Below are 12713 nucleotides of genomic sequence, written 5' to 3'. Positions count from 1 at the left end.
TGTAAACAATGGAATGAACTTTGTTGCTATTTTTCACTCCATTTTTAGGTTAATGTCATATTCATTGGTCTCAGAATTATACTTTTCATATATTATTCAATGAATCTCTAATAAATAAGTTCATACATAGGTTTATTCCAGTCAAATTCATTAATATTAATAGGATTTTTTTTATCTCTTGCTTTCTGGAACTAGAATATTTCCCTGCCACAGTCCCTGATTGATTGATTGATTGATTGATTGATTGATTGATTGATTGATTGATTGATTGATTGATTGATTGATTGATTGATTGATTGATTGATTGATTGATTTGGCAGTGTAGGGGTCATGAAGAAGGATAATGCCATTTGATAGCATAACTGGGTGTTTTGATTTTATGTTACCGGGCGAGTTGGCCATGCATGAGCTTTCATCCGGGAGATAGTGGGTTCGAGTCCCACTGTCGGCAGCTGACACGGGCCTTTTCAGGAGATCCAGTTGAAGACATGTTAAGTGCTATAAGAATGGGAGGAGGGTACAATGTCATGACTGACTCCTGGGCTGTTCAGAATTCCATAAAGAGAATTCTGAAATCTGGTATTTTAATTTCCACCAATGGTGGTAATGTTATCCACATGCAAAATTCAAAATTTTCTGCCTCAATATCCTCTCACAGACTTGACGAAACAGAACCAGTGTTGCTCCCTGAGTATGTACTTGATTCACTGGAAGATGTTTATGAGCCCCCTGAGTCAGTGTGTGTCACTTAAACTGCTTCCCAGGCATTAGTGTGTGGTTATTTAGTGTGTGTAATCGAAGAAAAAACAGAATGCAGCAGGTGCTTGAATAATGTTTCCACCTCAGTTAATGCATCCCCATGACTGCATGAACTTAATCAGACAGTTGGATGGAGGAGGCCTGTGCTATTCCCAGCCATGATTTATTGGCCTAATTATGGGGCCACAAAAATTTGTTGAGGCGGATCTACCGTACTGCAATAAATCTGCAAGTCTGCTCCAGACTATTAAAAAACTTTCTAACTTCCTTGTGTCAGTGTAACATTTTAAAGTGTTTTAGTAATAATAAACACCAGGAACTTGTCAGAAACTGTGGTGGCCTAATTCATGAAACCTCTACTTAGTAATGTAGACAAGTACCATACAGACAAAGTTTCCAGGTTTTCTTGTTTGTTCCAACCTCTTTCTCGAAAAGTCCTGAAGGTATAACTCTCTAGAGCACCACTTTATATGTAAAATCCTTTAATTTTTCTGTTACTTTCAGATTTTACATTTTGCTTGTATGCTTATCTAGATGTATTCACACGATAACTGCAGCCGTCTGGTGCTGCCATCTAGCGGCAGATTGTTTGTAAGTCGTGTTACACATTTGAATATGGAATGAGCAAGCAGTATAAGCAGCCATCGAATGCAGATCGAGCAGGCAGTACCCCCAACATAACAAGTTTTACTCAAGTCTGAGTGCTTCTAATGTAGTAACATACAAATCATTTTTCATATGACTGTAGAGATTCGTAAGGTCCAGTATATTTAAGGTTTAATGCCCACTTTTTGTCTTCTTCAACGTTTGTACTGATTTTTGTATGTGTGTTTAAGTCTCTGTAGTCTCTTGGTGTAGGAATCCTTTTTAAATGTATATGGGATTTTCCTTTTTTCACTAGACCTTCCAAATTTCTGTTGTCAAAATTGTGATACCAGTAAATGAATTATTTTAATATTAATTCATAAACTCATCTTCTCTAATGTTATATGATCAGGACATTATTTTTGTCATTTGTCTTATTACCTTATATAACTCTTTTTTTTTTTTTATAATTCCAAGATTTCAAGTTCAAACTTGACAGAGGTAATCAGATTTTTGAAGAACAGAAAGAAGTCATTGTTATGCAATGTCAGTATGTAAAAGATCTTGGTGTCATATCTGATGATCACCCATGAAAATTAATTAAAACTCAGTAATGGAGTTTCTCAGTCATCTTGTAGAGAAAATTGAAACATTAAAACTGACACACTAGCAACTAAAGTGGCATTAAATTAATATACCTGTACTTGGTAGCCAAGTTGTTGATGTTTTTGTTGTTGTTGTTGTTGTTGTTGTTGCTGCTGTTGTTTCCCATATCTTTCTCCTCTTTCTTCAATATTTGATATGTATTTTAAATTTCTGATTATGCTCCAGCCTAGCAGTGCATTTTTTTACATTTATAATATTTGTAATAAATAATTTTTATTCAATCAATAAAATTATTGTATGTTATTCCCATACCTAAGAAGAAAAAATAATGAATCTGAATACATGAGAGGATTCAGTATCTCTCAAATCAAAACATAATTTGATTCCCAGTTATTACAGTTCAAATTTCAATTAAGTGTTCAGGTTGCTCAAATTCATTATGTGAAATAAAGGTATTTTAAATTTAAATTTAAGGAAGAATTTGGTGTTACAGATGGTGTTTGAAGGAATCTGGTCAAATAAAACTCATCCCAAGGATTTCCCATTCTCCTTGTGGTTGACACACTTCAGTGATGTCATTGGAGCATCTCATGAGCGAAACTTCTCCTTCTGGGGTGAAGGTCAGATTGCTACCGATGGACTACGTATGGTGGCCGAGTGGGGATCAGTACGAGGCATGGAGAGTGAGCTACGAGCTAATGTAAGTTACAACTCAAGTTTATAATAAACATAGAAAATGTTTAACCTCTCAGTGGACAAACAGCCACAGTGTGCTTCACTCGCTAGTGCAGGAGGAGGCTCCTGCACACTGCAACTTAGGAGCATAAAATGTGCAAATTTGGAACTGTAACTGGATAGTTTTGGCACATATGAATACCAAATTTTAGTACAATAAAACACACAAATCACAAAATACCTCCCTTTAAACCACTTAAGTAGACACAACCTTTCCACTGGAATGCACAAGCATCTGACATATAAGCACAAAGATCAACACCAGGCACCTCACTATCGCTTCCACTTTCCACATTCATTTCTGCCACGTCATTATTTGTCAATGAACTGTCACTGGAATAATTAAGATTACTTACCATCTGAATCATTATATCTATTGTTCAAAAGCAAAGAAATACTCTCATCAAAGAGCTACCATGATCGGTTGTTGCAGCACTAAAATTCACTTCCTTTCACGTTGCTGGAAAGGAAACTGTCAATAGAGAGAGTAGATATACTCTACACAAAGGAAGAGGAAAGAATACACTATTCCTATGTAAAAGAAATTTTGACTCTGTTCTCAATCCGTACGGCAGATGGTAGCATAATGCAAACACTGCATGTTGCATATAAATACAACACCACTTCACATCTGCCAATATTTGGTGCTTGCCACACCTAGTATGGCACTCCATGCCATTGGGTTAATTTGATTATTAGCACCAGCCTTAGAACAAACATTGTCACTCATTTAACTTTCTTGAAAGTCACAGCAATTGTGCAACTGTGTAGTACTTTCAATTCTTACATGTTACCCAACTGTAAAATATTGGCGTACATCAGAATACATTCTACAATAGGGACCAGTAACCTAGAAAACCAATTTTTCTGTTATAAGTTACATATACCATAGAAACACACATTAATACATTTAATTATTACTTTTGCAAATTTTCTGAAAATATATTGTAATAATGTTGTTTTTCATTCTTAGGGAGTATATAAAGGGTAGTCAAGTAAAAACAAATCACCTGCCAATAGGTATAGCGAAACATTTCCTACTTCAAAAGTAATAACCAGAACTTTTAAGACTTTTAGCCCACTGGGTGATAAGATGGTCATCTCATTCTTGATGGAACCACATGTATACCCAGTCACATACATCATCGTCTGATTCAAACTGATTTTCACAAATGGCTTTCTACAGATGTAAACGCAGACTGAAGAGTTTCCGACCCATATCTCTGAAGCTTATTGCTCACAGATTGATTGATTGATTGATTGATTGATTGATTGATTGATTGATTGATTGATTGATCAGTGTATGGGAAAGGCATTGTCATAAAGAAGGATAATGCCATTTGATAGCATAACTGGGTGTTTTGATTTTATGTTACCGGGCGAGTTAGTCATGCAGTTAGGGGCTCGCAGCTGTAAGCTTGTATCCGGGAAATAGTGGGTTTGAACCCCACTCTCGGCAGCCCTGAAGATGGTTTTCCGTGTTTTCCCATTTTCACACCAGGCAAATGCTGGGGCTGTACCTTAATTAAGGCTCCGGCTCTGCTTCCTTCCCACTCCTAGCCCTTCCCACTCCTAGCCCTTCCCTAGCCCATCATTGCCATAAGACCTATCTGTGTTGGTGTGACGTTAAACCAGTTGTAAAAAAAAAAAAATTATGTAGTGCCTCAATTTCTGCAGCGTATCTTCATAGCTTCATAATACTGTGCATTAATTTTGGGCCTTGTGCTTAAGCTGACTTTCTTGACCAGATCCACTGTCTCTCATATCAAACAGCTCCTCAGTTGAACTAAAGAAAATAAAAATAAAACAGTGATTCTCTTCCATGCTAACATTCTTAGACTAGCTGAGAACAGACAAGCACACTACCTCGACATCATGGAACTGGGTTCATTAAAGGTGTGCAACAATAACATTGGGCTTTTAGGTAGCTCCTAAACTGGAGAAAGATTTGAGTATGAAGTTGGCAGTCAAAGAAACATGCTGTATTGATGATGAAGAGATGGGTAGTATTAGAATGTGCTCATACACTTGTTTGCTCCATTTTCATTATTATGTGGCGATAGGACTTAAATACTCTCATAATTTCTGGGGTAAATATTGAAACTTCTGCTTCTGGAAACTTACAAACATATATACCTACTGATCCATGCTTCAGAAACCTACAGAAACAATTATTTATTGTTCCTTGCTCCCTCTGTGTGTCATTGTCATTGGAATGAAGCAGATGTCCACAGAAAAGAAAACTTACTTGGATACTGTGTATCTCTCCACATACTGTTGAAGTGAGACTGGCTACAAAAAAAAGTGCATGTGCCTGCATCCAGCCAGAGAATATAAAACAAACGGAATGTTTTTGTACAACAAATGCAATTTGTTTCCTTCTTACATAGAATAACAACAAAGTCAGTCCTAATTCCTAATTCTGTACTCCATTTTTCAGAGCAAACACCTGAGAACATTGATCAAAGCAGCTGGACTGTGGTATCCAAATGTTAATACCAACACATCATCAACATTCCGAGTGGATCGACGTAGACCTCTTGTTTCTCTTGTGTCTATGCTTGGTAAATATGATCAACATTCCTTTTTTCTTTCTTCTTATTCTTCTTCTTCTTCAGTCTAAGGCTTTCTCTCTGTACATTTTGAATTTTTATCTCATTATTATATTTATTGAGGACTAAATTAGGTATGGTTACAGAACATAATTTTAGGTAAAAGCCTTTATGTAAATGCATATTTTATATTTTTTCTGTAAATACATAAATTATTACTTTTCTGTTATTTGCACACATTTCTTACATGTTTATTTAGCACTATGGTAGATATTTTTAGTTTAGTGCATTTTTGTTTTGTGTGTACTTTAACAGGGAAGGACCTGCATGTGTCATGTCGAGGATTGCATGTAAAAGATAGTTGGGGAAGTACCGACTCCTTCCCTCTTCAGACCCCACTAGCCATGAGATTCCCCCTTTCTCCTTCAAAATATGAGACATATTCTGGTTCGTTCAGTTGAGGATTACATGTTAAGTAGATAACATCACATTAATGTGCCCAAAAATAAAATCTAGTGTAAGTAACTGGTTGTAGCAATATGTGAAAGAATTTAGATGTGTTCAGCAAAGGTGGAAAAATTCTATACTGTATTGCCAGCCTTGTGGAAAGTACTTAAGGAGGATCAACACATTAAAATTTTTCAATATTTACCTGTCAACAAACATATCATTGCATCTTCATGTTTCCTTACAAAACAGACATTTTTACATGAAACAAGACCCTCCATCTCATACTCAAAACCTTCACAATGTCATGAATTTTATTTGGATTTATGCATAACTTTTATTTTGGTGGATATTCCTCCATGAACAATCCAGAGGTTCAATTATTTTAAGTTCATGACCTTTGATCCTCCGTATTATAATAACAATAACAATAACAATAATAATAATAATAATAATAATAATAATAATAATAATAATAATAATAATAATAATAATAATAATAATAATAATAATAATAATAATAATAATAATAATAATAATAGCATTATTGGTTTAATGCCCCTCTAACTACTTCTGTGGTTTTTTGAGAAGCCAATGTGCCAGAATTTTGTCCTGCAATTATTTTACATGCTGGTAAATTTATACCAACATGAGTACCTTCAAATACCACTAGACTGAGCTGGGATTGAACCCACCAACCTGAGTTCAAGAGGGCAGTACTCTACTGCCTGAGCTACCTTCCAAAGTGCTATGAAGAAACATTAGGAAATATCAGAGCTGCTTGCAAAAATGAGAAATTATGGATGTTCAATAATGAATACAGACTCAATAGGAAGAAGAGTAGGAAATGTAGTTGTTGGTGTGCTTACAAATGACAAAATTGTTTCTAAATCTTTATTTTTGTTAGCAAACAAATTTTGGCTGCAAATTACATTACTCTTGCTAGGCTGTTCAATGAAAGTATGCATATTTTGTACCGAATGGATTTGGATATGATGTGTATGTTCAGTCCTCAGCCCTAAAGCTGGTTGGATCCTCAACAGTTCCGCCATCAGCTGTCATAGATGGCCTAGGCATCACTGAAGAGGCGTACTAGGGAAATTAGGAGAAGTTGCTATTACACATCAGTCTGCCAAGCCCACTTAACTGCATGCACCAACCTACCCCATGATCAACATTTTCACATCATTCATAACAGGGACTGACTGCATAAGGAATGGCATTACTTCTTCTCTTTCTTGCTATGGGCTTTACGTCGCACCGACACAGATAGGTCTTATGGCGACGATGGGATAGGAAAGGCCTAGGAGTTGGAAGGAAGCGGCCGTGGCCTTAATTAAGGTACAGCCCCAGCATTTGCCTGGTGTGAAAATGGGAAACCACGGAAAACCATCTTCAGGGCTGCCGATAGTGGGATTCGAACCTACTATCTCCCGGATGCAAGCTCACAGCCGCACGGCCAACTCACCCGGTAATGGCATTACTAGCATCGCTCATACCTGAGTCACTTTCATATTGTCAAAGCCAGGGACAAGGCAGAGACAGATCAATGAATGTAACAAAATTGCTCTAGCCTATATTATAAGACTTAGTGCACTGTAAACACTAGGTCCTGCCAGCAAAGGCATGATAGCATGCTTATTTTCGCTGCCGACATTGAAATTTTCTCCCAAAAAGAATCTTATAACGTCATGAAGTGCTACTTCTAGCCATATCAAAAGTGAGACAGGGCAGTTCTATGAGGGATAAGATGAAGAAAGTTTTCATCAATTTTCACTTGGGCAAAGTGAGAGTAGACATGTGACCTTGAGGATGAGATCCTAAGGGCAGCTGGCAGGATACTTTCTGCTCTCCACTTTCTTGCTTGCATTTGTTTATGTTGTAAGACACAGTAGATTGACTTAAAAAAAATATATATATATATACACTGACTGACAGAGCAAATGCAACACCAAGAAGGAGTGGTTCAAAAGGGATGAAAGTTGGGGAAAAAACAGAAACGGCATGGACGAATAATTGATGTTTATTTCAAACCGATATGCAGGTTACACAATGCGCATGGCATCAACTCAGTAGGATGTAGGACCACCGCGAGCGGCGATGCACGCAGAAACACGTCGAGGTACAGAGTCAATAAGAGTGCGGATGGTGTCCTGAGGGATGGTTCTCCATTCTCTGTCAACCATTTGCCACAGTTGGTCGTCCGTACGAGGCTGGGGCAGAGTTTGCAAACGGCGTCCAATGAGATCCCACACGTGTTCGATTGGTGAGAGATCCGGAGAGTACGCTGGCCACGGAAGCATCTGTACACCTCGTAGAGCCTGTTGGGAGATGCGAGCAGTGTGTGGGCAGGCATTATCCTGCTGAAACAGAGCATTGGGCAGCCCCTGAAGGTACGGGAGTGCCACCGGCCGCAGCACATGCTGCATGTAGCGGTGGGCATTTAACGTGCCTTGAATACGCACTAGAGGTGACGTGGAATCATATGCAATAGCGCCCCAAACCATGATGCCGCGTTGTCTAGCGGTAGGGCGCTCCACAGTTACTGCCGGATTTGACCTTTCTCCACGCCGACGCCACACTCGTCTGCGGTGACTATCACTGACAGAACAGAAGCGTGACTCATCGGAGAACACGACGTTCCGCCATTCCCTCATCCAAGTCGCTCTAGCCCGGCACCATGCCAGGCGTGCACGTCTATGCTGTGGAGTCAATGGTAGTCTTCTGAGCGGACGCCGGGAGTGCAGGCCTCCTTCAACCAATCGACGGGAAATTGTTCTGGTCGATATTGGAACAGCCAGGGTGTCTTGCACATGCTGAAGAATGGCGGTTGACGTGGCGTGCGGGGCTGCCACCGCTTGGCGGCGGATGCGCCGATCCTCGTGTGCTGACGTCACTCGGGCTGCGCCTGGACCCCTCGCACGTGCCACATGTCCCTGCGCCAACCATCTTCGCCACAGGCGCTGCACGGTGGACACATCCCTATGGGTATCGGCTGCGATTTGATGAAGCGACCAACCTGCCCTTCTCAGCCCGATCACCATACCCCTCGTAAAGTCGTCTGTCTGCTGGAAATGCGTCCGTTGACAGCGGCCTGGCATTCTTAGCTATACACGTGTCCTGTGGCACACGACAACACATTCTACAATGACTGTCGGCTGAGAAATCACGGTACGAAGTGGGCCATTCGCCAACGCCGTGTCCCATTTATCGTTCGTTACGTGCGCAGCACAGCAGCGCATTTCACATCATGAGCATACCTCAGTGACGTCAGTCTACCCTGCAATTGGCATAAAGTTCTGACCACTCCTTCTTGGTGTTGCATTTGCTCTGTCAGTCAGTGTATATATATATATATATATATATATATATATATATATACACATGTGGGAGAGTAAATCATATGGATGGTGTCAAAGAGGACAGTTAGTGGTCAAGGAAACTCTGGAAAAAAGTAACAGGCAGTCAGTTGTCATGTTGATATTCTTACAGCTCAGCTAAGACTTGTGTGTTGTTTTCATCTCCTGCTTATCTTTAATTCAATTGAACCGGGCGAGTTGGCCATGCGGTTAGGAGCGCGCAGCTGTGAGCTCGCATCCAGGAGATAGTGGGTTCGAACCCCACTGTTGGCAGCCTTGCGCCCCTAACCGCATGGCCAACTCGCCTGGTAATGGTGCTCTCAAGCCAGTATTAAGCCGCATGCAGATTTAGCAGCACCACCTTGCTAAGCCCATTTTTATTTGCCCATGAAGCAATCTGATTTGCTAACTTCACAAGTTGATAAAATGAAAACGGCATAAGATACTGAATTATTTTTTGCAAATTACTTATCAGTATGACCAACTCTCTAACGTTCATATCCCTGGTTCATGGTGATTCCAACCACCCTATTTAGTTCATTCAAATATGTTAGCATATATTTGAGGCATTTTCATTTATGCAAAGCTTCCTGCTTTTAGATCGATGGCTTTGGACATAGCACTGACAGATAAATCTGTACCATTTTCATCTTCTTCAAAGTCACTACCTGGTATGAGAATTAAGAGCTTCATCCACAGAATACAGTCTCTCATACATTATGAAATACAGTACCACAATGCGATGAAGTTAAATAGAAAAGCGCTAACACACTGGCAGTGAACAACAATCGCACAGCAAACAAGCACTGGAACCCTTACCTTCTAGCTGATTGCCCCCAACATCTGGTGACTACTAGTAACTGCAGACTCGCAAGACAACCGATCATGTAAGTCCGACTTATCCAACAGTCTACCATAGCGAAACGCAGAAAAGCTCAACAGCGCTTGTCCACCAGAGTGAAAAGTTTACAGAGTGACCAAAATCTGTCCTATTCACAATGGCTACAGCAGCTTCCAAACAGCTTATGGAGGGTCTCAACCTGCCAAGATGACTGTTATCCAACTAGTGTGAAGACTACTTCAGTCATATTACTCGGCCTTTTTGACTGAGTCCACTAACTCTCTTATTAGACAGCTCCTCAGTTGAGGCTGAGTGAACCCTGTTTCAAATCTGGATTAAAATCCTTGGATGAGCCAAGAATCAAAACCGTCGTCTTCTGGTAAAAGAGACACTACCTCTATTCCACATGGTGTGTAAATCTACCAGTTATACTGGTACTTGTTTTGTTACCAGTTGCCTTCATATAAAATTTAGGGACATCATGTTCATCATCCCAACATATTAAAAGTGAATGATATTAGATTTTATACATTACTACAGTGTCATCATTATCATTATCATAATCATCATCATCATCATACGCAGTTTCCAGCTGTTGGCCAGGTCTGCTTTACTACAGTATAAATTAGTTTAATCCGAGGTTGTGAATAATGGAAGCCTTTACCTTCCACCACACCAAGGGCCTTCATGGCCTGTACGGAGATGACTTTGACTTTGACTTTGGGGAAGATGGCACGAGACTTGGAGCAAACTACTAGAACTATTTCAGCATTGCCAGGAGTTGGCCTATATGTGATATAACTTTGGAAAAACACTTAGAAGAGCTGATAAGCTGCCATAAATTACAGTGCTAAGCAAGCTTTGAGTTTAATCTTGTGATCACAAGACAGTCCACAACTGCCAATACATGGTGACATCCCTGTTGCCAGTTGGAGTTATCTGCATTCCAGAAGTCCTTCAACTAGTACTGCAATAGATCTAAGGAACAACAACTTCCAGATAATTTTGACATGGCATAAGAGAGTAAATAACAGGCATGAATGAAATACCACCGCCTGGTTTTAAGCTATCTTGCAAAATATGGTCTACCCTCAATAGGATATAAGTAGGCCATGTAAACTGTGCAGATTTTCCACTGTAAATGGAACAGAATCTCCACACCTAAATATGATTGTGGAAACCTAAAACAGACCATTTCACAGATCATCACTCAATCTCAAAGAGGAATTAAAATGGCAATGCTGTTGATTTTGTTAATGCAACGTCAGATTCAAGCAGCTACATCAGCAACTTAAAGGTGTAGTAATTTATATAGTATGGTAGTACCGTCGGTTTGTACGAAAGGTTATTTACGTGTAGTATCTTTTAAAACCCTATCTCTCATAGTATAAAATGAAGTCCTCGATCCTGTCTGTCTGTGACAGCTAATCTCATGAACTACTGGACGAATTTTAATGCGGTTTTCATCATCCTAGAAAGTGTTTCTTGACAAAGGTTTATATGACCAAAGGAATCTGAACAGTAATGATTTCAGTAACGCAAGTCAAAGAAAAAATGCAGTTTGGGCACCTTTCCACTGGCTAAACCGTTAAGATACATCTAACCGGGTGAAAAACCGATGCATCTGTCATAACAAGAGACCTAGAGCATGGTAAATCACTTGAAGAACTTGGCTTGGACGTGAGTCCGATCAAGATAATGCTTGGTGACCAGAAATCATTATTTGATAAAGGCCAGTGGATTCCAATATCTGGTCCTGTTAGTGGTACACACAGAGAAAACCAGAAATTGAGGAAATATGTTCAGAAACTGGAAGAAGAAAACAATTTATTGAAACTGAAGTTCTGAAATTTTACTGGATATGGCTCCGCATTGGATCGAGAACTTTCTGGCCATATACTCTTCTGTCAGTGCCTGCATGAAGATCCACTTGTTTGAGTACCTTGTAACTTACACTCGACGTTAGCCCCTGACGGGACGTACTCGGGCTCCACCTGGATACCACGGCCGAACCCTTACGGAACACGCCGAAGATTTCCGAACGGCGCACTGGATTTGAGTTGACAATGCAAAAGAACAAACTGTAGGAGATCTGCTGAACGAACGAACGAACGAACTATAGTAATGTTTATGAGGTACACTACGAATACATACGAAGAGAACCGGGCAGTGACGATTTCGAGTTGACAGCAGGAAAGTGTATTTATTGTACGAGTGGTTTGAGAAGAAAATTACGTGCGTATATTTTCGAAGATCTACTTGTGCATAGTGTTCGTTACTGTACCTGTGGGATTAGTGTATTTCGTTTGGTGTGCCCAGCTATAGTGTGTATTTAGTTACGTGCCGCGTGTATATTTAGTTTTTCTTCAGTTTAGGTAGGCCTACTTACATAACGTTATAATGAGCAACGTTAAGAAATACTCGTGTTCCGAATGTGGTAAAAGCTATGAGTATAATAAAAAATTTTGGAAACATCTTTCTAAGGCCCATCCAGAGAAACTAGATGAAATTGCGCCTTGTTTAAAGGGCGAGACATCTCTTCCGCACCAGTGTAAATTTTGTGATAAACAGTTCACGCACAGTTATAATTTAAAACGGCACGAGCGTCAGTGCCACACAAACTTAATTGGAGGACCTGAGACAGAGGATAAAAAATGTCCTTCTTTCTCAAACTTCCTAGAGTGGAAACAGCACATTGAAAGCAAAACATGTTCACAGTATGTAAAGAAAAGGGGTTCTTACACTGCAACAGATAACACGAAGAGACATTACTATGTGTGTCATCGATCAGGCTTTTTTGTGTCTGAAAGTAAAGGCATCAGGCCAGTA

The 12713-nt window shown here is 39.7% G+C and overlaps 1 protein-coding gene across 1 annotated transcript in view; it reads left to right on the top strand.

The window, feature by feature from the left end:
* fat-spondin (extracellular matrix protein f-spondin) overlaps positions 1-12713 on the top strand; it is a 149642-nt gene that overhangs the window by 73009 nt on the left and 63920 nt on the right. Inside the window, exons 5-6 of the mRNA XM_067145619.2 lie at positions 2444-2650; positions 5126-5249. Of these exons, the coding sequence (XP_067001720.2) occupies positions 2444-2650; positions 5126-5249 (331 nt within the window). The remainder of the gene's footprint in view (positions 1-2443; positions 2651-5125; positions 5250-12713) is intronic.

Source organism: Anabrus simplex, chromosome 4, assembly GCF_040414725.1.
Source record: "Anabrus simplex isolate iqAnaSimp1 chromosome 4, ASM4041472v1, whole genome shotgun sequence".
Classification (NCBI taxonomy): Eukaryota; Metazoa; Arthropoda; class Insecta; order Orthoptera; family Tettigoniidae; genus Anabrus; species Anabrus simplex.
The sequence above is the reverse complement of the archived record's forward strand: the minus strand, read 5'-3'. Positions and strand labels throughout refer to the sequence as shown.